The 27044-nt window shown below is 33.5% G+C and overlaps 1 protein-coding gene across 6 annotated transcripts in view; it reads right to left on the bottom strand.

Moving 5' to 3' along the window:
• The window catches only part of Sec24b (SEC24 homolog B, COPII component), an 82590-nt gene that overhangs the window by 6847 nt on the left and 48699 nt on the right, over window positions 1-27044 (bottom strand). For 4 of the 6 annotated variants that reach the window (XR_003299943.2, XM_026379528.2, XM_026379530.2 and 1 more), the window contains 15 exons: window positions 26436-26516; window positions 23068-23303; window positions 19939-20123; window positions 16661-16763; window positions 14402-14528; window positions 13652-13761; window positions 11824-11936; window positions 7411-7529; window positions 6929-6984; window positions 6480-6686; window positions 4618-4741; window positions 4083-4241; window positions 2991-3164; window positions 2053-2163; window positions 237-412 (listed from right to left, as the gene is read on the bottom strand). Coding sequence is in view for 5 of the 6 variants with exons in the window: in XM_026379528.2 (XP_026235313.2) it covers window positions 237-412; window positions 2053-2163; window positions 2991-3164; window positions 4083-4241; window positions 4618-4741; window positions 6480-6686; window positions 6929-6984; window positions 7411-7529; window positions 11824-11936; window positions 13652-13761; window positions 14402-14528; window positions 16661-16763; window positions 19939-20123; window positions 23068-23303; window positions 26436-26516 (2081 nt within the window). In the remaining variant the exon portion in view is untranslated. The remainder of the gene's footprint in view (window positions 1-236; window positions 413-2052; window positions 2164-2990; window positions 3165-4082; window positions 4242-4617; window positions 4742-6479; window positions 6687-6928; window positions 6985-7410; window positions 7530-11823; window positions 11937-13651; window positions 13762-14401; window positions 14529-16660; window positions 16764-19938; window positions 20124-23067; window positions 23304-26435; window positions 26517-27044) is intronic. The other 2 variants (XM_026379529.2, XM_026379531.2) reach the window with 1 other exon arrangement.

Here is a 27044-nt window from a genome sequence, read left to right as displayed (position 1 = left end):
TCAAACTATTCACACATATTAAAGAAAGAGAATATGGTTTCATAAGAGTCATAATGTATTTGTCTGCCTTCATTTTCCTTTGATTTTTCCTCTATTTTTTTCGAAACACTTCCAATGCTCAAGTACATCACCCTCTAAGTATTAAAAGATTATAACCACCTAGACTTCATCTATTTACATATGTATCTGAGAATTTTTAAAAACTTCATTAAATACAACAACATATACAGAGCTACCTGTTTGAGAAGGGCTAAAACATAGAGAGGAAACAACTTGAGGGAGCCAGGTGCTATCAATGCAGAGTGCTGCAAATTTGAGACAGTAGAGCCATAGGCAGACAGTGAATCCACTACAGCATTCACTAAGGCATCTCTTGCATCTGACAGACTTGATGAAACTGATCGATCCACAGCTATAAAGCAACCCAAAAGAAAAGGTGTTTAATCATTAGATTCCATTAGTTTCCAAGAAACACTACAAAAGATAAAGTATTTATGCATTATTTAAGAAACAAACAAAATGCATTTCATCTGTTTTCTCATTTTAAGCATCTCCTCGTTACACATTTTTTTCTGAATTAAAAGCTGAGTATATCTGATAATCAAAACAAGTCTAGATACTTTTAGACTGTGTTTTAATCTTTTAAATCTAAAAACACTTAAACATTACTGATATTAGAGAACATATGTTCCTTTTAAGATGTTTCCATTACTCAAATGGAAAGCACATGTTAAAAACAGCATTTTTTTTCCCTATACAACCAATACAAATTTCATACTATAAGTCATCTCTAGTGATCTCTAATGATCTTTGCAAAACATCAGATCAACCAATTAAAAAAAAAAGAGGGCCAACTGAATTTGGGTATTCATATAGACATTAAAGAGACAAATATCAATGTGAAAATTTTTCCTCTAAGAAAATATTTTATTAAAATAATCTATTAAATTAAAATAATCTAAAAATGTGCCCAAATACTTAAAAAAATAAAATACAATGAAAAGCAATCAATTATGGTATAAATAATTAAAAATCTACATGTAAAATGACTCTTTAAAAATTGTGATCCCAGAGATAGGGATGGGGTTGTGGCTCAGCAGTGGAATACTCGCCTAGCATGTGCGAGGCCCTGGGTTTGATCCACAGTACCACATAAAAAAATAAATAAGATAAAGGTATTGTGTCCGACTACAACTAAAAAATAAATATTCCAAAAAAAAATTGTGACCCCAGGCTGAGCCTATATAGTTCAGTGGTAGAGTACTTGCCAGCATGCACAAGGCCTGAGTTTAATCCCCAGAACTACATAAAGAAGGGACTCTTTTAGTGCTATTATAATTAATTCTATTATAATTTTTCTCAAGTGAGTAACCACTGTTTTCTCCAGGACTATATGGAAAATAGCAAGGCTCTTTTTATGTCTAAATTTATAAATAAGAAAAATTTTTGTTCAAACACTCAGTAGTATATTAATTCCCTAATGGATTTTTAAAATTCACTAACAGTAAAATTTATGTTTGACTATAGTTCTATGGTGGTTATGTGTCAAATGCATAGCCATATAACCACTACCACAATAAAATATACAAGAGTTCTATCACCCTAAAAATATCTCCCTATAGGCACCTTTGCAGTAAAACCTTCTCCCTGTCCCCAGTCCTAGTAACTATTGATCTATTCTCCACTAGATAATTTTCCCTTTTTGAATGTCACGTAAATACAATTATATGGATGTGGTCTTTTGAGACTAGCTTCTTTCCCTCAACATAATGTCTCTGAGAATCATCATGTTATTAGTCCAAGTAATGATAGTTCATTACCTTTCATACCGAGCTATACTCCATTGTAAAGATGTATCAGTTTACTCACACATTCATTAGTTGAATGGCATTTAGGTTTTTAAAGAACAGTCTTACTCTTCTTGCAAGTAAATGAAAATGCAAAATACATACTTTTTAAATGAGAGAGTACAAAGCTTAAAAAAAAAAACCCTCAGCTCTAGTTTTTAGAATACAAAACTATATTTTGCCTGCTCCTCCCCTTTCTACTCACCCATGTTTGCTAGGAGGCAGATGGCAGCTTGTACATCTACTCCTGCATATACATCTGCTAGCGAACTTACCACTGGCAAACAAAGTGTATGCACTCTAATTCTGCGTTCACCTAGAGAAAATGGAGAATAACTGTCATTGTATAATACATACATTAAGTTAAGAAAGAAATAAGGCAAACAGGTCAAAATCTTATTCAAATACTGGTTTGGCTATATTAAATTACCAATAGGATTCTGAAATGTAAAAATGTGTTTTACAGAAAATTAAAAGACTCTCTAAGTCTGTAGATCATGAACATTATACTACATGTTGCACAGAGTTGAACATTAGGCCTGATTTTATTTTAATGTCACTCATGCTAAATTATTCCCAATACAAGCTGGGTGTGGTGGCACATGCCTGTAATCCCAGTAATTTGGAAGGTTGAGGTAGAAGGAACTTAAGTTCAAGACCAGCCTCAGCAAACTAGCAAGACTCTGTCTCAAAATAAAAAATGAGAGGGGGGGGGAAAAAAGGGTTGGGGATGTCACTCAGTGATTAAGCACCCTTGGGTTCAATTCCTGATACTAAAAATAAATAGACAAATCAACAAATTATACAAATAAAATAAAATATCAGAAAATGCAGATTGTCAAATAACAGATAAAGGCCTTAATTACTACATAGTTCATTTTATGGGGCAAAACAATACAAAGGATGGCATAACTGGATTTAGTATGAGGTGCTTATGAGAAACATACAGGATCCTACAAGTTTTCCACAAATTAAAAAAAAATGTATTATCTGAAGATTCAAAAGGAGAGTTAAAAAAAGGAGAGAAAATAATAGAACATATACTGGATTAATGCAAATTCCACTACTTCACAGTTTGAATTCATCTCCCCCCCATCCCCCAATCTATTGAAGAGAACACGAAAACATTTCAGATAACATTACCTTTGCTTGATGTATACAACAGGGCTGTTTGGAAGCACACTAAGGAAGTATCTGTCAAACTTTCTTCAATTGACAATTGCACTGCAAACCCAGCATCAGGATTGATATTGGCAAGGGATAACAAATCAGTGGAACGCACAAAGAAGTTTCCATGGAAAGTATGCATTGAAAGACCTAAGAAAGAAAAACCTGATATAAAAAGACGAAGTAACACCAGTATCTTCACCTCAAGCTAGTTTTGTTTTAAAGTTAAAGATGCCTCTGATTTTGAATCAAAGGTTAACTAGGGAGTAAGGTTGGAGTGCTGACAGAGGTTCTAAAATACTAATTAAAAAATCCAATGCAGGTTATATAAAAGTGAGACTGTACGTTTAACTTGTATTGATACATCAGACACTAGAAAGGCAATATGTCAATCAATGGAAGGGTAACTGATGTGATACAGCAATTTGTATACGGGGTAAAAGCGGGAGTTCATAATCCACTTGAATCAAACCGTGTAATATGATGTATTAAGAACTATGTAATGTTATGAACGACCAATAAAAAAAAAAAAAAACAATAAAGTTCCTGGAAGTTGAAAAAAAAAAAAAAAAAACTTGTATTGATACTTATCTTATTACCATGTTTCATGGGTGACCTGGAGACATAAATCTAATATATAAAATTAAACAATTCAGGATTACTGTACAACTCCTTTTAGATTTAAAATAAGGGATCATAGTCCTGTCAGTAAACAATCACATAAAATACCAATGAAACATAAATTATGTGTTAATAAAGGCAAGGATCCTTAAAGATTTCATTTAAGATCTTCCCTATTCCCCTAATTCTCCTCAAATCATTTGCAATATGGACTTTCTCTTAGGTTCTTCCTAAATAAACCAAAACATTATTTTTACCTACTTAGACAAATTATCTTAAAAAACTGCACAATGGCTACTCACAAATATATGTTGACTTAAAACAGTGTATAACCAAGTGGATCAAACACCAAGTTCTACAATGAACAATCATCATCACTGGTAGTCAATATATGAATGCTCACTCATTTTGATATATGTAATGTAAGGCAAAATTTGATACGCATACCTTTAGTACACCTTATTCTCATAACGGCTTCAAATCCAATTTTTCTTGTGAGATATCGTTTTAGGTCTTTTTGTAACTTTTCTGCCTGTGAAGGATTGTGAGTATGGTGGAAAGATGGATAATAATAGATGCACCCTGCAGAATACTTGGACATACAAGCTTTAGAGAGAAATAGAGAAAGTATTTTCTTTAGAAGCAATAATATTCTACTTGTACAGTAGTACAGATGCTATATTATAAATATAAATAATAAGAAAGCTTAAGTTGTCAAAGTAAGAATAACATTTAAATCTGAGAAAACAAAAGTATTTATAAAATATATAATAAAGTTAAGCAGAATGGTAAGGGAATCATACAAACAAAATACTAATGGCATTTTATATTTGTATGGGGCTTTAAAGTTTACTGATAATCTTCATATTTATCTAATTCACATGCTTTCCCAAAAAATATTGAGAAAGCTTACTAAGAGTTTGGATTTAATAATATACTAAAGTGTTTAGGTAAATAGATAACCATTACAACATATTCTTACCTAGAGAAGCAAGATCAGAATATTGTGAACTTAAAAGGAACAAATCCACTGCAGTTTGCTGTCCTGAGCAATCCAAAGCAAGTTTCTTATAAAAATCAGTTGCAGGGCCAAGATGTTGTACCACCTGAGCCAACAGATCATAAAGTAAGAGTCAGAGGGTTTTAACTATGCACATGTTTGTATGCATCTATTATAATTAAGGAAGAGGACATCTGCTGCCTCACTACCAAACTAATGAGTTTTAAAAAACAAGGTCTAGACAGGTGGCACAGATTTCCTATAACAACAGCTAATATTTATAAAAAGTTCTGTAAATACAAATAGCTAACAAATATATATATATATAAAATGTGCAACATTATTACCAATTAGGGAAATGCAAATCAAAACTACAATGAGATTTCATCTCACACCAGTCAGAATGGCAGTCATCACGAATAAAAACAGTAATAAATTCTGCAGGTGATATGGGGGGAAAAAAACATTCACACTGGTGGTGGGATTGTAAATTAGTACAACCACTATGGAAATCAGTATGGAGGTTCTTAAAAAACTAGGCAAGGAACCACCATATGACCCAGTTATATATACCACTTCTCAGTATTTAATCCCTAAAGAATTAAAACCATCATATTATAGTGATACATAAATACTCAGGTTTATAGCACCGCAACTCTCAACAAGCAAACTATGGAACTAACCTAAGTATCCATCAGTGGATGAATGGATAAAGAAAATGTGATATGTATGGAGTTTTATTCAGTCATAAAAAGGAAAAGAAAGGTGGAAGGTCAGGGTGAGGAATCTCGTGAAAATCTAGGGAGAGCAGTAGAGGATGGGGTCCAAGGGTAGGAGATGTGGAAGGAAGGAGGAAGTACTAGGGAGTGATACTGACCTAATTATATTGTTACACTGTGTGCATGCAGAATATATAACAACAAAGCTCAACATTATGTTCAACTATAATACACCATTAAAAATGTGGGGACAAAAAAAAAGGGACTTTCTGTGCCAGAGATTTTATATAAATTAAATATATATTATACATAACACAATTCTCAAAGGGTTTTAATGATTTACCTTTAACAGATGAGAAAACTAGGGCAAAAGCCAAATAACTTTATCAGGTTTATACAGTTATTGAGTGGTGAATGCTAGATTAAAAATTCAAGAAATCTGATGAGAGTAAATGCTGTTAAATCAGTATTATGTGCTATTCTACAACACAAAAGTGTAAAAGGAAGGTCTGATTACTTGGCACCCAGCCATTGAATAGTTAAATTAAATACTTTCCCATTTACCAAGATGTATATATTTTTAAGAATTTTAGGAACCTCAAATAATATTCATGAGAAAGGCCAGCTAAAAAATATAATATGTATTTATATATGATACCCAATTATGCTTATTTGTTTGTATTAACAATGATAATCTTGTTAGTGAGATTATTAGTTAATTATATATTCCTCTATTTTCCAGGTTTTATATAATAATAAGTTTTATCTTTATAATTGCAAATGTTTTAGGATAAGCATGCTAAATTATAACAACTCAGATTTAGTAAGTTTTTCCGTGTATAACAGAAAAGAACACAGGAGTCAGGAAATCATGCCACATCTGGCAGGACACTTTAATCTGTTTCCTCATTTGTAAAATGAAAAGATTAGACTAAATGATTTCTAAATATTTTTGGCTTGCAAACAAATAAGAAGAATGCACTGTAACACAAAATAATTTGAGTTCCACTCTCTTGCTAGCTTATTACCATTACTAATGAAAAATAGAATAAAGAACAAATAATTATAGTCCGTAATAGGTAGAAAACACAAGGGGATATGACAGAGAAACTAAACATAAAATACCTTTGTACTTGACCTTTGATTAGGATCTTCTCTGGACTGCAGAAGCCCTGCACCCAAGGAAGGTAACTGTGTCTGAAATACAGACACACGGCCACCTGTTGGAGACATTAATTTAAAGGCAGCCTGAAGCGCAGGACCAAGGGCACTGTGTGTTTCTCTTGTATTGGTGAACATATTTGGTAATGCATTCAATAAGTCTTTTATAAGCTGGGAAAACAAAGATTAAACGTTGAATTACTGAGCAGGCAAGGCAATGTTCTTCTTTAAAACATTCCAGAGTATGGTATGAGTCACTACATCTCTGGGGACTATAGAAGAGTCAATAGACGTGTCACCTACCAATGCTTATTGTCTAATATTAATATATCAAGTAAACAAATATTAATATCTATTAAACAATGGAGATGACAAAAATAGTTTGATGTTTTAAGAAAATAAACCAATCTCACCTCTTTACTTTCATAGAGATTCACAAGTAAACTATCTGGAGTAGGTAGAAAAACATCTACAGGGAAAACATAAAACAATGCATTATTAAATACATATACTCTGTACATACATATACACATGTAAAAACATATTTGGTAATATGTAAGAAACTTTAAAGTATTTCCAAGAAAACTTTTTTTTTGTACCAGGGATTGAACCCAGGGACACTTAACCACTAAGACACATCCCAGCCTTTTTAAAATTTTTTGATTTGAGACAAGATCTTGCTAAGTTGCTTGAAGTCTCACTGAAATGCTGAGGCTGGCCTCAGCCTCCTGAGTGGCTGGCATTATAGATATGCATCACTGTACCCAGTTTCAAGAAAACATTTTAAAGCAAGTATCAAAATGGGCCAAATTATCTCCATAGCATATGACAAGATGTTCTGTTAAAGAAGCCTCCATTTCAAAGCCTGTAGTTAGAAACACTTTAATTTGCTTACCATCAATATCAGATACAATCAACATTTGAGGCTGTGATAATCCTTCCTGTAAATTATAGAAATGAATAGTGCTGTCAAAGGTCATGAATCCTATTCTTGTCCGTGAATCTCCAGGAAGCCTAAAGATAAAATTATTGATAAAGATACAAATGCTCAGTGACATTTTATTTTTTAAAAAAATAAAGAAATAGTAAGTCATGTCTAAGGATAATTTTATAGGCAATAGAAAAATTATCTCAATCTAAACCCGTACATAAAATAGAAGAGGAAGGAGGAAATATTTTGTTTACAGATGAAACCACTTATATGATTAGAATTTATAATTCAGAAAACTGAACAACATTAGTATTCAAATAAAGGGTAAACCAAAACTAAAAATGAATTTATTTTTAAAATGTAAAGATTTCTTGCTAACTTTTCTTTGAAACATATTCTTTTAAGTGAAAACATAATTTTTCAGTTCACATATTACAACACTGGATCCTTTTTAAGCCTCTTAAGGGTGGAACGACAAAAGAACACTTTTCAAGAAAAGGTTGAGTGCAATGCAAATAAGATTCAATGTGCTAAATTTTAAACAAAAAACACAGTTAAGAACATTCAGACATTTAACTATCATCAATTATTAAATTTTTTTCTATTAGAACTGTTTCAAAAGGCAATGCCATGGAATAAAAAAGTAAATTACCATTTCATCATCTGTCAAGCTTCCCTTATTAATACCATGATGGATGCCTCATTTTATAGATGCATATTTCAATAAGTACCACCAACTATGTTAACTGCAGTTATGTAATTTATTCTTTTAGCAATGCTTTAAAATACTTCTGAATATTATAATATGCCAAACTAGAATGTGCTTCAAAGCAAGAAGAATTCTTACTACTAAAGATGATCAATCAGGCTACTCAGTCTGCAAGGTAGGCCAAAAGAATTCCAGTGAACAGAAGGCACATATTTGGCTTACCAGTACTAGTCAAGATTTATGATGTCGCCAAACACCAATTTCCACCTCTTTGAGATTTCTCTGGTCACTTATATTTAGGGTCATTTATTATCAGTTACTCGGAGATTGCTGATCCACCCCCCAAATCAAAATATATAAAGTTGAGCAGGAGCTGCTGCAGCATCAAACTCTTCTTTCTCAAAGATGTTTGCAGAACCCTTTCTAAAACTATGTTACTATACTGTTGCTGTCCTATTACCTTTACTATTCTTTTCTAATTTTCTTAAGTCTTCTATTTTCCATTGTAATCAAATGCAAATATTTTTAAAACACTTTCTATCGTCAATATTATCCTTCTGGTTTTGTAATCTTTTAATTTATAAAGTCACTCATTTTTGTCAGTGGCTCGTTCTTTTCTGAGAACAATATACTTAAGTGGATTACTAGAACAAGGAGATGGAAGACAGCTTGTTCCATTACTCCATGAACAATTCTGGTATTGTGGTACCTCCAGAAGCATTATACCCTTGAGAGGAATTAAAATTTGTGTTTACTAGAATGGAATCACCATTTGGACCCAGTTATCCCACTCCTCAGCATATACCCAAAGGACTTAAAATCAGCATACTATAGTGAAGCAGTCCCATCAATGTTTATAGCAGCTCATTTCACAATAGCTAAGCTAAGATGCCCTTCAACAAATGAATGGATTAAAAAAAGTGTATATACAGTAAATGAATGGAACTAGAGACCATCATGCTAGGTGATGAATCTAACACACAATGGGGGAGGGGAGCAAAGAAGAGAAGTTCATTGGATTAGACAAAGGGGAATGAAGGGAATGTTATAGGGTTGAGAATAGAAAAGACAGTAGAATGAATAGGACATAACTTTCTTATATTCATGTATGAATACATGACCAGTGTAACTCTACATCATGTACAACCACAAGAATGGGAAGTTAGCTGAGCGCGGTTCGGTGGCACACACCTGTAATCCCAGTGGCTCGGGAGGCTGAGGCAGGAGGATCAAGAGTTCAAAGCCAGCCTCAGCAAAAGGGAGGCACTAAACAACTCAGTGAGACCCTGTCTCTAAATAAAATACAAAAAGGGCTACGGATGTGGCTCAGTGGTCAAGTGCCCCTGAGTTCAATCCCGGGTACCTCCCACCTCAAAAAAAGAATGGCAAATTATACTCCATGTGTGTATGCCAAAATACATTCTACTATCACATATATCTAAAAAGAACAAAAAAAAAACAAACAAAAAAACAAACTTCTTGTTAAAAAAGATCAAACATTTTTATTCAGTGTGGTCTTTTGCTACTTGGTGTTAAAGCTATTTCTGACATAAGCACTTGGAATTAAATAAGGTAAACATTTAAACCAATGATAAAAATATAAAAACTAAATTATTAACAAACTAAAGGCAAATCTTTCAATACATCTGAATTTTTAGAATCTTGAATATGTTAATAATGTCAGTTTCATTCATAGGCCAAGATTAGTGACATGCAGATCGTAGTGTCTACTTGTAGCATTTGAAAGACTCCCAAGTTCAAATAAAGATGGGGGGGGGCTGGGGATGTGGCTCAAGCGGTAGCACGCTCGCCTGGCAGGCGTGTGTCCCGGGTTCGATCTTCAGCACCACATACCAACAAAGATGTTGTGTCCGCCGAGAACTAAAAAATAAATATTAAAACTCTCTCTCTCTCTCTCTCTCTCTCTATTTAAAAAAAAAAAAAAACAAATAAAGATGGGGGAGAACTTTTTGGAATTACCCATTGTACTCTTGACAAAGTATATATAAAGATATACTGTAGTGGGCTGGAGTTGTAACTCAGTGGTGGAGCACTTGCCTCGCATGTGTGAGGCACTGGACTAGAGGCTCAGCATCACATAAATAGATAAAATAACTAAGTAAAGGTATTGTGTCCATCTACAACTAAAAATACTAAAAATAAAACAAAACAAAACAAAAACCAACCAAACAAACAAACAAAAAAACCCACTGTAGTAGTGTACCACTGTCATTAACAATCTTAAATCATTATCTCTTATGGATATTGGAATGAAAAAGAAATGTACAAACAACTTTGTTCCCAGAGAAATGTATAATTTTTAAAGCTAGTTGAGGAAGTCCTTCACAATTAACATTGGTAGACACACAGGAAGGAATTATGAGCCACATATAAACTACTTAGCCTGTACTCTGTTCCTATTTCCACAATATGGTTGTTTACTAATGTGCTAAAATGAAAAGGATTGTCCTGGCTTCCTAACATATTTAGCACAAAATCAGTTCCCTCCTCCCCTTTCTTCAACTCATTCTCTCATTAGTGAATAAAAAATAGTTTATGTGGGGCTGGGGCTATAGCTCAGTGGCAGAGTGCTTGCCTAGCATGTGTGAGGCACTAGGTTCAATCCTCAGCACCACATACAAATAAACAAATAAAATAAAGGCATTCTGTCCATCTAAAAGTACCAAAAAAAAAAAAAAAAAAAAAGTAAAATTCCATGCTCAGGCATAAATTATAGGTATATTTCTCTCATCTAGATTATTATCTTTTAAATTTGTTTGTTTGTTTAGTTATAGTTGGATATAATACCTTTGTTTTTATTTACCTATTTTCATGTAGTGCTGAGGATCGAACCCAGGGCCTCACATGCCAGGCAAGCGCTCTACTGCTGAGCCACGACTCCAGCCCCCTTCCTCATCTAGATTCTTTGAAAAATCTTTTAAATTTATTTTAAAATTTTAAATTGTGGATTGACTAAACCTAGTTAATTAACATAGGTATTCCCTCATAAAGATATCATTTTTGTGGTGAGAATGTCTCAGATCTGCTCTTAAGTGTTTTTCAAGAATATAATATATTGTTACAAATAGACAGCATACTGTATGATAGATCTCTTGAATGTTCTCCTTCTAAGTAAAATTTTGTGTCTTTAGACCAAAATATCCCAACTCCAAACCCCACTGACATCCTAGCCTCTGGTAACCACCATCCTACTCATATGAAATCAATTTTTAAATATTCCAAATATGAGTGAAATCATGTGGTATTTATCTTTCAGTGCTTGCCTTATATCACTAACATAATGTTCTTTCAGTTCAGCCATGTTTGATAATAGTCTCATATAGATTCTTGATACTCTGGCCAAGTTAGGCTTTCTGTGTTGGAATTCTATGGAATTCCAGTGTTCAGGTCAGCTAAGTCAGAGGGAAAACTAGACAAGATCTAAATTCTTTACTAAATATTAAAATTTTTATGATTGAGGTTACCAAGTCATTAAATTATCATAACTGAAGTAGAAGGACCCTTATTCTATGGTAAACAGGAAGTACTCTTTTAGTTTATAGGAAAATATAAGGTTAACAAAACCAACACTTTAAATTAGTAATAAATACTTCACACTTACATATATTTACACAGACACGATATTATGATCAAAAAAATATTCTTACTTGTCTAAGTTTTCTAATAGTGACTGGCACAAAATTGTCAAATACCCAGCTTCCACTGCATTATGAGATACATCTAAAACAAACAAGTAAACTGCAGGTTGAGGAGGACGAAGCTGAAAGAAAAAAAATAATGTAGTTTATTTAGTGGGTACAACCTATTCTTTTTTTAATCACTATTACTGCTGAATATCTATTGAGTATATTATACCAAAAAACACCCAAATAGGATTGCTATTTATAAGCTCTTATGTGCTAATGAAAATGACATTCCTTCTTGCAAAGTTCCCTGTTGATTAAGTGTGATCAGAGAGTTGTAATGGTTAAATAGATGGTTTAAATGTATTCCAGATAAGAAATGTTGGCTAAAATATAACCTGAAGACCTGCTGTTAGTACTAACTACTTGGTCACCTGGGAGTGGCCAAATTCCATAGGTTAAGTGCTAAATATAAAGGAAATCCTTGTGTATACATATTTATAAAGGCTTTCTCTTGTCCTTGAGATATATACTGATGTATTTATGGGTGACATGATATCTGATATTATCATTTAACATGATAAACTCTAGGGAAAGTGAAGGGGTAGACTGGATGAAAATGAAATATATTTGGCAAAAAGTTGACAAATGTAGCTCAGTCATGGGTAAACAATAGTTCATTATACTATTTTCTCTTTAGAGTACGCTTAAAAATAACTGGTGTTGAAAGTTATAAAATGATAAATAATGTCTTTTTTTTTTTGAGGTGCTGAGGATTGACCCCAAGGCCTCATGCATGCTAGGCAAATGCTCTACCACCAACTACACTACCAACTCGTAAAGTCTTTAAAAAAAAAAACAAAAAACAAGTCAACCAAAGGTCATATGAATCATATGACAAAAATTAAAGATTTATTTCTTGCTTCACCACTTCAGTTAGATTAAAAACAGAAAACAGAGTTCAGAACATACTAAATTATAAAGGTAAAAAGCTGAAAGTAATCATAAGCAAGTTTACATGGAAATAGACATGAGAACTGTACCTAAGTCAGCACAGGCTAAATTAAAATAAAAGACTATAAAAATGACAAAAATAAAGATGGGCCAAGCACCAGGAATTTACTGCTTATCAAGTGTTCCTGTTCACCTTCCTCCATTAGCAGACAATGAATTTGAATTTCTGCAGGCAATGAAGATGAGAAGATAGTTATTATAGATATATTAAAAACAAGAATATATTACAAAGAAGAAGAGCAAGGACTTAGGTAAAAAAAATCATTTTTATAAGTGAAAATGAAGAATAAGATATAGAGTCAACATAATTAAAAAACAGTTAGATGGGCTGGGGATGTGGCTCAAGCGGTAGCACGCTTGCCTGGCATGCATGCGGCCCAGGTTCGATCCTCAGCACCACATACAAACAAAGATGTTGTGTCCGCCAAAAACTAAAAAAATAAATATTAAAAATTCTTTCTCTCCTCTCTCTCTTAAAAAAAAAAAAAAGAGTTTTTCAATGGCATAATATATTCTTCTAGATCAAATAACATTTAGGAAGAACTTGCTAATTTTTAAGTAAAAACTTTCACCATTATTTAAAAAAATACTATGCATTAAAAACTTGGACAAAAATTCACAAAACATGGGCTGGGATTGAAGCTCAGTGGTAGAGCGATTGTTTAGCATGTGTGAGGCCCTGGATTCCGATCCTCAGTACCACATAAAAATAAATAAGTAAAATAAAGGTATTACGTCCATCTACAACTAAAAGTATTTTTTTAAAAAATTTACCTAACAGAAATCAAATGACCAATATAATTGTGTCCCATGACTAATTTTAGCCCGGAACAGTTACCATGTAATCTGAAGAAGCAATGAACTCCACAGTTGAATTCTGAACTTCTGGTCGTTTATGAGGTTCTCCATAAGATCGAGTGAGGGGGTTATACATAAATTCTTCAGGAACTAAACAAGAGATAGGAATCCAGTATGAATTCAGTAACATGCCTAGAATTAAACACCTTTATTATCACTGTCTGAGGATGTTTGCCAACAATTCTGTGAACATTTAATGATAACAATAAATTCTGCAAGCTGGCTTTAATAAAAACAACAACCAAAACCATATTTTCTGAAATATGTGAAGAAACCAATACACAGATAACTGGTTTCTTAGACTTGTTTCTTATTTATTATATTCTATGACATAGAAAACATCAGAAATGCAAATTTGAAGGCAATTATCATAGGGAGACCTAATATATGAGCACAGGGGGCAAAAGACGTGATGCATGTGAGCATCCACACACACTGGTAAAGGTGCCCCAGCTCACATTCTTGCCATTAAAAATAGCATCACAGTCTGGGGATGTGGCTCAAGCGGTAATGCACTTATATGGCATGCGCGGGGCGCTGGGTTCGATCCTCAGCACCACATAAAAATAAAATAAAGATGTTGTATCCACTGAAAACTGAAAATATTAAAAAATTCTCTTTCTTTCTCTCTCTCTATTTAAAAAAAATAGCATCAAAGTTGTTTTTAAAGCAATGAAAGAATTGACTAAAATGTTGAGAATAATATTAAGAAACATTTTAAGAATCTCACCATCATTAACTCTATAGCACAAGTTGCATTTCCATCTACGTTGATCAATGAAGGACACAAAGGGGTTGATGTATGTTCGACAAGATCGGCACCTCACAATGGTATTTGATGTTATTACTGGTAATTGCTGGAAAAGAAAATAAAAATGTTGTAGCAACAAAAACACCCTAGGGATAAACAGAACACCCATTGCTCTGCTCACACATAGAATAGAAACCAGAACTGTGTCTTTGTATGGTTTTATATTGAAGAGTATTATTACATTCAGTGATGAGCTGAGCAACATAAGCATCTGTCAAGTTTTCTCTCGTCTCATCACAAATCTTAATATGAAAACAAAGTCATACCAAATCTGATAAAATAACAAGCTGACAAGAAAACTTTGGCCAAGAAAATAATACAAGCTACAGTTCATCAGCTAGACTCAGGAAATAACAGTGAGAAAGAAACATATACCACGTAAGAAGGCCTTTGTCTGGCTGTTCCTGGTACTACTAGCTAGCAAGCAGTGCTTGGTGGACAGTGACAGCAGTCCTAATGAGAACTGAGGCCACAAGAATCCAAACACAATGTACATTAAATTAAAAAAATACTATGCTTAGTTTGGGAAAGGAACTTTATATTCAATGTAGAAATTAAGAAAATGGGAATAAATTAAGAGATCATAGCTTATTCTATATCTCTGAATTAACTTATTATTTCTTTTGTATTTTTCATTCAGAATTTTTAAAAATCTACACAAAAACATTATCTTTGTATTTAAGATTTTTTCACTTATACTGTTGTGTGCATATGTGTACATGCATATGAAAGAGAGAAGAGAGGGGTGAAGGGGGGAGGGAAAGACAGACCTGGGATTGAACCAAGGGGTACTCTACCACTGAGCTATATCCCCAGCCCTTTTATTTTTTATTTTGAAACTGGGTCTCTCACTATGCTGCTGTGGCTGGCCTTGACCTCATGTTCCTCCTGCCTCAGTCTCCCAAGTAGTCAGGATTATACAGGTGCGTACCAGCACGTTCAGCCCATATACGCTATTTTTATCACATAAGTAGCTACAGATCAGGTGTGAAAAAAAAATCAGGAAATACAATTAACTGAAAGTGAGAAAATTTAAAAATGACCCATAATTCTATATACTAGAGAATATTATGTTAATATTTTAGTGCACGCACTTCCAGAAGATCATATGTGGAATCTGTACTTAGAGAGCTACTTTTATCTATGGATATAGCAAATTGACTGTCTTGGCTTAGAGATAAAGGTTGTAATCATAGGTGATTAAATAGTATTTACTGAATGAATAAATTCAAGGTACTTATCACATAGAATTATTTCACTTTTTATTCACTTTGATCCATTCTGTACATCCTAGTAGAAAAGTAAGGTCCACAAGGAAGATGAGTGACCTTTGTATCTCCAGCATCTAGTATTAGATAGGCAGATAATAAGTATTTTTGTTTTTTAATAACTGAGAGAAAAAGAAATCTGTAGCAATAGGAGGGGTAGAAAATCATAGTAGTAAAAAAGTGTGAGGGAGAAATGCAATTTGTGAAGTAAAAATAAAATGTCTCTGGCTAATATTTTTTCTGAGGATTTTAAAAATGTAGTTTAAATACAACACATATGCATGAAATACCTGAAGCACATGTAAAAATCTAGCCAGCTATGCATTAAACCAAATGGACTGCAGAAACTTAAACAACACATAAAAATTTTAACTCAACACAATCTGAAGTGTTCAGATTTTCCCATTATTTGCTTAATTTGGAACAATTATATAGTTCTCTTCTCTAACTAGAAATCATTTTAATAAAGAACTCAAAAGATTTAATCTGCCAAAAAAAAAAAAAAAAAGATTTAATCTGCCTTTTACTTCCAAAATGACTAATCTTTCAAAACACACTTGGGACTTTCCATCAGTTATAGAAAACTTTACTATACAAAGAGGGAATCACTTCTTATACTGTATTCACAATAAAAACATCACATAGATTTGATTAATTACATGTATTTATAGTACTACATATAACAATTTGTTTCTTCATGTGGGTAAGGTCAATGATGTGATCAGGGCTTAGCTTAGGATATGATACAAAGCAGTTGCTCAGAAAATGTTTGTTGACTTGAATTGGCAGAAATGATTATTTCTAACTCCAAATAAACAATGATGAAAACTCTTAAGAAAATATAAAATTTGAATACCTTGTACATAAGCACTTGTCATTACTCAAAATATTTTAAAATATGTCACTTTACCGTTAAGTCTCTGAAGGGATGTAACAACAATCCTAAGGGAAGCTTAGCTTTATTCAGTAAAGCCTGAGTCTGTGGAATATTTGTCAAAGTACACCGAAATGAACTGCAAAAAACAAACAACATGGAGGACATAAGCTGTTAGGAAAAAAATACGATGAAGTAGATGGGATAATTAAAAACATTTAAGGGCATAACTGAAAATCATTTGAGCATGTTATTATAACTAAAAGCAGTGTTCTGGAGATATAACTTGGTGATATAGCACTTGCCTAGCATGTGTGAGGCACTGAGTTCAATTCCCAGTATAGCAAAAAACTAAAATGAAGCAGGGAGGTCCCGATTACTTTAAACAGGCATATATGTAATAGATGTCAAAAGACCTAAATTAAGGAGTCAACATTTTCATGGTGGCAAAGCAAAACACATTCAGGAAAAAAAACAAAAAAACACGAGAGCCTATTATATTAGCCAGTAGGACATGAACAAAAAGCTCTAGGAAACATGAATGAAAAGCCAGACTTCTTTTGTCTCTAACAATGCTGTTCCTGCTTCTCTGTCCCCCTTTCACCTGACTAGACTGTCACTCTTACTACAGGACTCATCAAAGTTATCACTGTTTCTGAATACTCCTTTGCCTCTTCACTCCCCATATCAGAAGCAAAGACTTCTTTCTCTGCTCTGAGACGGGCTTAAGCTTCAGTGCTATCAATTAGTCTGACTTGCCTTGGTTGGCTATGGACTTCCTCTACCTTCTGCTGTTTCCTTCACAGATGACTGCTTACAAGTTAGTGAGTTATAAGTTAAAGTTAACAGAGAAAGAATCAATAAAGGAACAGCCAAAGAAGTAAGTAGCAGTGGAAACCAGAAAAGGTATTTAAGAAGAGCAGATAACATTGTGTAGAGAGATCTATCTACTCCAGGCTTAGCCCTGTTCTCCAAAAATGCCAAGCTTATTCCCACTTCAGGACTTCCTTTGCTGGTTGGACACCTTGGAACAATCTTCCCAGAAGTCCTGTGGCTTGCTGTCTCACTCCATGCAGACCTGTACTCAAATGTTATCTCTTTGTGAAAACCTAATTACAGACTTCTCAGCTAAGACAAGTACCCTCTAGCACTCACATAACCCTGTGTTTCACTAATATGAGTTCTCTAATTCCATGAGGATCAGGAACTTTGCTTATTTACAACTCTATCCCAAATACATGGAAACAGTGACTTGTGCTTAATTAACTTGGTATTCAGTAAATATTTATTGAATTGATGATTTATCTTAATATGTAGGTACCATTATTACAGGTTTGAAGATTTTTAATCCAAAAACATGAATTCTAAAATGCTCCAAAATTTGAAACTTTGAATAAAGATGATGCTTACAAAGTTGCAGATACTGAAGAATTTAATTTTTGGATTAGGGACGCTCGAGCAGTAAAGTCTGTGCAAATGCTTGGGTCCACAAGTATTTGGATAAGATATACTTAACCTGTATTCCTGTTTTATAGTTGACAATACTGAGACTCTGAGAAGTTAAAAAAGTTGTTGTACTGTATTGTAGCTACCTACTTACTAGTGGAACCTCAGTAAGAACTTAGGTTTGTCCAACTTTAAAGCCTGTGCTCCCAATTACTTGTTCTTATTTTGATAATATTAAAAAAAAACACATAACCAAGCAGGAAACATATACACCACTCCCCTACCTATGGGATCTCTTATACGTATACATACTTTATTTATCTACTTAAGAAAAGCCTAACCTTTCATAATACAAGGCCATAATCAATATGATAGCAGCTTACACTCAAAAGGATGGGCAGCTGTTGTCAGTCTCTAATCCAAGATGCCCTATGCTTTTATAGAAAAGATTGTAGCACTGCTTTAGTCACTGATGGGTGTTGGTGATAGCATGAGGTATGAATGAGAGGCGAGGAAACCCTCGAAGAAATTTCACTTTGTTTTTAATATTTGAATTCTATACAAGACTTTGATGAAAAAGGAGTTTTTTTCCCCCCTGCAATGCTTGGAAACTACTGCCTTAAGAAAAGGAAAATAATGGTTCTAAAAGAGAGAACTCATTTTCCTAACCCAAATACAAGGAAGAAGACAATGATGTTCTGTGAATCAGAGCTTACTTTGTGAGGTGAAGAAGTCCAGAGCAGGAGGATGTCTTCTAAAAATGATCTGCCCCCCGCCCCCCCAAAAAATGATCTGGGCCAGAGGAATAACCTATTCTCAGAAGCAAGAACATCTGATCTAGGAGGTGGCCTGGGAGGCCCCAAGACAGGAGCTAGTTGGACTATCCACACAGACAAATCACCAAGACTTGGAGGCTGCCAGCTAAACTTCTCTAGGAGTTAAGGAAACATTCGATGAAGGAAGTTCAAGTTTAAATTCAGGCTGGATCAATAAGCCTGGGGGTTAATGGTCTTCATATTCTATATCGAGTAGGAAAAGAAAAATCAGAGATAAACCTTATCTAATCTATTCTTGGGATTTCACAAGTGAGGTCTGTTTCCTTTTCAAGCTAAGCCTGAAGAAGGGAATAAAATTTTAAAGATTCCAATTTACTAAAAAATATTAGAAGTTAGTACTGACAAACAGTGGTGAAAAAGAGATTTAAGAAAGAAAAACTCTAGTTACATTTGGATTACTGAAACCCTTCATTCAAAAACAGATAATTTGCCTCACATTAGATGATTGGGGAAAGGGACAGGTTTAAGATAGAGATGGGAAGGGGAAGAGATAACTCAGATAATTTAAACTAAATTTTACATCTATTTCTATACAAAGTGAAATAAAAAAGTCCACATGAACTTCCAGTCAGGAAGTTAATGCCATATTACTTTTACCTTTTTTTTTCAGTACTGGGGATTGAACCCAAGGGTCCTCTGCCACTGAGCTACATCCCGACCCCTACTTTTTATTTAAATTTTACTTTGAGACAGGATCTCACTAATTTACTCAGGCTGGCCTGGAACTTGTGATCCTCCTGCCTCAAAATCTCAAGTAGCGGGGCTGGGATTGTGGCTCAGCGGTAGAGCGTTCGCCTAGTGTGGGCGGGACCCGGGTTCGATCCTCAGCACCACATAAAAATAAAGGCATTGTGTTGTGTTCACCTACACCTAAAAAAATAAATACATATTTAAAAAAAAAATTTTTTTTAAAAATCTCAAGTAGGTAAGATTACAGGCATGTGCCATCAGCTCAGCTATTTTAAAAGTCATACAATGTTTTCATTAAGGTATATTACATAAAGAAAGATTATAAAAGAAATGAATACCTACTCTGGGCTACAGTTTAGCTTTTTGAGTTCTAAGTTCAAGTTAGGCACAGGAGGCCAAACGGGAGTCATGGGTAAAACATTCCTCTCCTGAGTGAGGTTTATAGGTCTCAGGCTTTCTGGTTGTGGAGAACTCTGAAGACTCAATCCTCCTAGACCAGAGGATAGCTGGTTGACACCAGGATACTGCTGAAAGATCAAAATCAAAACAAAACAAAAGAACAATAGAACAAATGTGAATCAAATTTCATATACCAGACATAGGAGTTCAACAAAAAGAAAAAATCAAGAAGGTAAGAACATTTAAATTTGTCTTGAGAACAGCAGAATGACTTAATAGAGCAGGCAACTTAAAGTATACTTTTAAAAATCTAATTAGCAAAGTTAAGTCTCACAACAATATTTCAGCAAACATGCCATTCAACATCAAGAATGTGGTTTCCCTGAATATAGCTGAAATGGACAGGCAGGATAAATGCTTACTTGTTTTCAAGTTTTATCAATTAACAGTTTTAAAAAACTGAGATGATGCCATAGAAATATACAATGGTGTTCAATGAGTTTTGCTTTGCTTAATTTTTCTTTTCCTGTGTCTCAAATGTATCTGATAATGCTGTTTTTAATCTTTAAGAATTGCTTTTAATCTTTCTTGACTTAATAAGTTTCAGTAAAGATATTTATATAATTTTAATGCCAACACATCATAATCAAGTGTATCTAGAGATATTTTATTTCATTTTTAACCTCTCTACCTATAGTTAACTATTTATTATTATTTTTTATTTAATCCTGCCATTATTTATATTTATTAATATAAAATTAATATATACTGTTCCAACTATGGCCCTATTTTTTTGATCCAAGAAAAAGTCCTGGCAATAATTCTGTGGCTACATTTAGAGATCTCCCACATTTCTTTATACAGGTACCAAGTGCTCCATTATGTGAATATACTTCAGAATTCCAGCTAATACATACTGTATGATAATTTTAGGAAAGTCACTATTTACCACCCATCCTGAAATAATTCAGGTAATGGTCACCTAGAATAGATAATACCTACATATCAACAGATAACAAAGCCAATAGGTAAAAGCTTAATGTAATAAACTGCGTAATACAGTGATAAAGAAGTCATCAAATGATGCTCCAACTAATCCTAGCACTACAAGTGGTACAACCAGATATCATTATGAGGCATAAATCATTAAATATATCATATTCTCACGTAAATGAATAAATACATGAAGTAATAAACCTAAATATTATGAAACTATTAGATTTAACTTCTAAAAAATACCAGAAATATGGATCAGAGGAAAAGTTAAATGATACAAGGAAGCAATGAGTCAAGTTCAAAATACGGGACATTCTATAGGACAACTGACCCAGTTTTCCCATTGGATCAAAGGCATGAATAGAAATGTTTTAAATTACAATGAAAAGCATGACATATAAACAAGTACAAATAATAAAATAAACAAATATTTATTTGTATAAACAAAGTGTGAAAAGGTATTTTTAAAATAGCTAGGGAAATTTAAATATGCACTGAATTTTAAATGGCATTTAGAAGTTATTAATTTTGTTGGCTGTGATAGTGTTATTGTGGTTATGCAAAAATGACCACCTTCCCCCAAGAGCTTCAAAGTCCTTAGGAAGAAAAGGAAGTGGGGAGAGAGATGAAAAGAAGTCTAGCAAAATGTTGAAAGTAACTGAAGCTGTTGAAGTCAAGGAAAAAAACAACTGGATAATTAAAAAAAAGTTTTCAATAGAGCTGTAAAGGATAAAGGAAAAAAGATCACATGGGTCAGTATATAAGGGAAAGCTCAAAAGTGGATTCAAGTTTAGCATTTAAGAGATAAATAAAGGTGGGATATTCAATCAGTAAGAGAAGATTTTCAAATAAATGACAGTGAACTAAGGGATAACCATTTGGATCGGGTAGGAAGGAATGATTGATTCTTTACATTATATACCAAAATAAAATCTTAGATGGATTAATAGTGCTTGGACAATAAATACTATAAACCTTTGAAAGGCACAATCTTGGGTGCAACTACTCTGCTCTATTCACTATGGCGCCAAAGCAATCATAGACAGTTATACAAAACACTGGGCATGGCTATATGCCAATAAAGTGTTATTACAAAAATAGGGGGCAGGTCAGATGTGGCCCAGTGGTCATAGTTTGCTGAGTCTTGCCCAAGGCTATTATGGAACACCACTTACTATTTCAAAATAAGTTTTATTTGCTTGCCCAACATTTCTAATTTTCTCCTCATTAAAGTGTAGAAATAAATAATAAATTATGATCCCAAATGGGAATTCACGTACAGTACAAGTCAGATGAGATTGAAATATTCAGTGTTTCATATGAACCAAAGAAAACCTAACAAAACCAAAGGCAGATAACTGTATACCAAATCAATAAAATTTTTCAATGCCTCTCCTAGTTTTCTTCTTTCCTTTTACCCTTCAACCTTAATTCTAAGATTAAATTCCAAAAACAAATGATTTTCCTATGTCAAAGTTTAATTCTTAGTTCACCATAAGATGAAATTTCTATAAGGTTAATCTACTAACAATGGTTTATTATAAGTAGAAATGCTTACACCATTTCAATCATTTCCGTATATGTCATTTCCTCTCAATAAATGTGAAATATCTACTGTTCTTATATGATTAAGATAATATGATCTTCCAGAGGTGGCTCCAGAAAGGTCAGTCCTGGCGGCAGTCAATGAGCACATGAACTGACGAGCTTGTGCCTGCACCAAGGTTCTCACCAGGTCAGTTCTATGCCATAAAGAGTTCTTCAACTGAAGGGTAGAGACTAGAGTAAGTTCTAAACCACATTCTCCTGTGTCATTTCCTATGGAGAATGCCAGCATAATAATATAGAATTAAAAAAAAAAACTTAACATTCACTTTAATTCCCTGCCTATAAAATTAATACTTTGTGTATTGCAGACTGAAAACTAAAGATACAATCAAGAAAATAAAAATCAGAGCGAATGTCCTTATCTAGATTTAACCTTTTTAAAAATTTGATCATCAGGGGTTTATTAGAAGTGATAAGTTTTACAAATTTTAGAAATGCAATGTCTGTACATGAGGATTATATACATACTTGAGGATACTGCTGAAATCCAGAATACCCTTGGCTACTGGGATGTACTCCAGAATTAAGTGGTGCTGCAGCATTCTGATAACCAGGCTGAAGAATTGGGTAACCATAGCCAAAAGGCTTAGCCATTTTTGAAGGCTGAGGAGCAGCAGGAGCTGGTGCTGGCGCTGGAGCTGGAGCAGGATCAGGCTCAGGGGCTGGATCAGGAGCAGGGCTGCTGGCCGAGGAAGAATGCACATCTAGCCAAGGCAAAAAAAGGGAAAATCGGGACTCTATAAAGACCTGATTCCTGGGTGAGCCATAACCTTTGGCATTTCCCCTTTCTTTTCACAATGTTTTACAATGAGAAATTTTAAACACAGAGAGATTAGAATCTGAACCAAAGAAAATCAAACTAAATCAAAGGCAGATAATTGTATACCAAATCAATTAAATTTTTTAATACCTCTCCTAGTTTTCTTCTTTCCATTTATCCTTCAACCTTAATTCTAAGTTTAAATTCCAAAAGCAATGATTTTCCTATTAATAGAGCAGGCAACTTAAAGTATACTTTTAAAAATTTAATTAGCAAAGTTAAGTCTACAGGCCTATTACCCAGCTTCAATCATTATCAATATTTTGCTAATCTCATTTTACATATGGTTCCATCCCATATTTTGAATAATTTCACCAAGTTTTTCAGTTGGTATTTCTTTCTTTAAAATTTATTTATTTATTTTAATTTGTTATATATGACAGCAGAATGTATTTCAATTCATAGTACACATATAGAGCACAATTTGCCATGTCTCTGGTATCTTAATACATGTACTTTGGGTAATGGTGTCCATCTCATTCCATCTTTCTTACTCTCTGCCTCTCCCTTCCCCTCTCTCTCCTTTGCCCTATCTAAAGTTCCTCCATTCCTCCCATGCTCCACTCCTCCAGCCCCATTATGGATCAGCATCCTCTTATCAGAGAAAACATTCAGCATTGGGTTTGGGGGGATTGGCTTACTTCACTTAGCATGATATTCCAACTCTATTCATTTACCTGCAAATGCCATAATTTTATTCTCTTTTAATGCTGAATAATATTCCACTGTGTATATATATCATGGTTTCTTTACCCATTCATCTACTGAAGGGCATCTAGGTTGGTTCCACAATTTTACTATTGTGAATCGTGCTGCTATAAACATTGATGTGGCTATGTTATTATAGTACACTGTTTTTAAGTCTTTTGGGTATAAACCAAGAAGTGGGATAGCTGGGTCAAATGGTGGTTCCACTCAAAGTTTTCCATGGAATCTCCATACTGCTTTCCATATTGGTTGCACCAATTTGCAGTCCCACCAGCAATGTATGAGTGTGCCTTTCTCCCCACATCCTCGCCATTCAGTTGGTACTTCTACCAGATAATACAAACATGGATATGTTTTATATATATACATATATAAAACATAAGACATATATCTCCTACTTTTTTGTTTTAATTCTCTTAGCAGTATTAGGACTAAGTAGCAAAAAAAAAAAAAAAAAAAAAGCATCTACTACTCTTTTCTAAGTTGTCTTTTATCTGACCCTGCCATTTCTATATAATGTTCATGGAAAGACTGACATATTTCTACAATCTCCTAGAAGTTTGTGTTATTTGCATAGGTGAACCATGAGTAAAGAATGAGAGTGTCTAGAATAGTGTCCAGCTCCTAGAACAATATCTGGTATGTAATAGATGCCAAATAAAAAAAAAAATGTTTACTGAGTGTTCTTTTTCTCGTTAAAATTTAAAACAAAAACTAAAATTTGAATAAAACTGTTTATAATTTAAATATCATACACAGGAAAAATAACAACAAAAACTCTTTAAAAATTACTACATAACCATTATTAACATTTTGGTATGCTGACTGGAAGTCTTATTTTAAAGTCAACTCAATAATGTGTAATCATTTTATTTTTATCAAATAAAAATGGTACTCTCCATTAGCAATCAGACTCTGCTAAAACATTTTCTGAAAAGCATCTGACCTAATTTGTTTTTAAAAAGTTTCTTGACGAAACACATCTTTCTATTCACTTTGTTGATTCTAACTTTGAGGACACATTCCTTAACATTCTACTATCATCTTTCCCTGATTATTCAAGGGTCATAACTTCAATGCAGTGTAGATTCCTTAGATCACCTGCCTATGATGGAAACAGAGGTAGAAGGATCCCTTAATATGAAAACAATCATCAGTATAAGAAATAAACATTGAGTCTTGAAGACAGAAGTTTAAATGTTCTCTCCTTCTTTAGGAAAGGATAATAGGTCATACATTTCTGTACTCCTAAGATCTATCCTAGTACTGGATATATAGTAACCTTCAAGTCATTTGATACTATTAGTGTTCACAGATTTATCACATTTTAGTGCAGTATAAATAGCTAGAAAACTTGTCCAAGATCACTAACATACTGTCAAAGCACAATTCATTATAAGATTAGAATTTGTTGATTGAATTAATTCAAACAAACCAATATCTGACTCTAAGGTCATGATGTTTTAACTATACCACAGGGACTTTTCCCTTCAGGTTAATTCAGAGCTCACAAAATACTAAAGAGTTGTAGTATTCATCTTTTAGTGAATGAAGTAATTCCCCTATGACTTTTGTTAATAGTGGTTGCTCTTGGAGTGGTTTATAATTTCTTACACACAACTACTGATTCCCTAGCCACAAGGACTGAATAGTTTATTCAGGTATTCTTCAAAAAGTATGAGGGACTTTATACTAAGCTGAGATTAAAGTTTTCTACTGATTCCTACCTTAACAATAGTGGGTACTGTGTGAATTACAGAACATTCCAACTTCAGTTACGCTCTGTACTAGATTAATCAAAGTGATAAGAAACAAAGATGTATATCAGACTTATTTGATATGTTAGTCATGAAGTTTGAAGTCATTAGGAACAAACAGAGAGGGGGGAGAGAGAAAGAAAAAGGTCAGGTGCTTGTTAGGTCGTCAGAAAGGAGACAGGAGACTAAGGAAAACCATAGTATAAATATAATAATAAATGACTATTAGTTATAAGTTAATTTACTAGTTCCTTTAATACTTTCCACTATTTATGTATTCTTATGTAATGAATAGTTATTTCCAGATATGGTTGAAAATTATACATTATTAAATATCTTTGGAAAAAGGAAACTAACAAAAAATAACAGTAATAAATTTCTTCAGGTCTTCCAGAAATAATCTTCATAGTTGTCATATGAATGCCAGGAAAACATCCCTTTTCTCTGGTAAAAATAGAATCTACTAAATATGTATAATACATGATCATGTCTGAGAGCAATTGATAGTTGATGACTAAAAATGAACATCAAGTAAGCATAAAACAAGTTACCTGGGTAGCTGCCTCCTTCCAGGGCATCATAACTGTTGGGCATTGGAGAAGCACTGCTTGTGGTAGAAGAGCTGTCAACACCTGAAAGGAATACCAAAACACCTGCTAAGTTGAAAATGAAACTTTCACAGCAGTCACTGGCAATTTTGAAAAAGAGATTTGTGCTAAACTAGGAAAATTCCTGACTCTAGTAAAAAAGTAAAATGATTGATGTTTAAAAACATATAAGGTTTGTTAATAAGAAAAATGTGTGAAGAAGGGAGAATATGAAGCTGTTGAGTAGATATAAAATTCAGGTAAACACAGGTAACTTAGAGGACAGACATTAAACTATTAAAAGTTGTCGAACAGGGGCTGGGGTTGTGGCTTAGTGGTAGAATGTGTACCTTGCATGGGTGAGGCACTGGGTTTGATCCTCAGCACCACATAAAAAATAAATAAAGGTATCGTGTCCATCTACAACTAAAAAATATTTTTAAAAAGTTGTCAAATACACAAAAAAACATTTTAGGTTGATAGAAGTATTAATATATCCACACCTTAAAGATTATGTCCACTAAATCTCAAGATATTAAATGCATATTATTAGTATTGCAATATTTTAAGATA

This window comes from Urocitellus parryii, chromosome 10, assembly GCF_045843805.1.
Source record: "Urocitellus parryii isolate mUroPar1 chromosome 10, mUroPar1.hap1, whole genome shotgun sequence".
Lineage (NCBI taxonomy): Eukaryota > Metazoa > Chordata > Mammalia > Rodentia > Sciuridae > Urocitellus > Urocitellus parryii.
The sequence above is the reverse complement of the archived record's forward strand: the minus strand, read 5'-3'. Positions and strand labels throughout refer to the sequence as shown.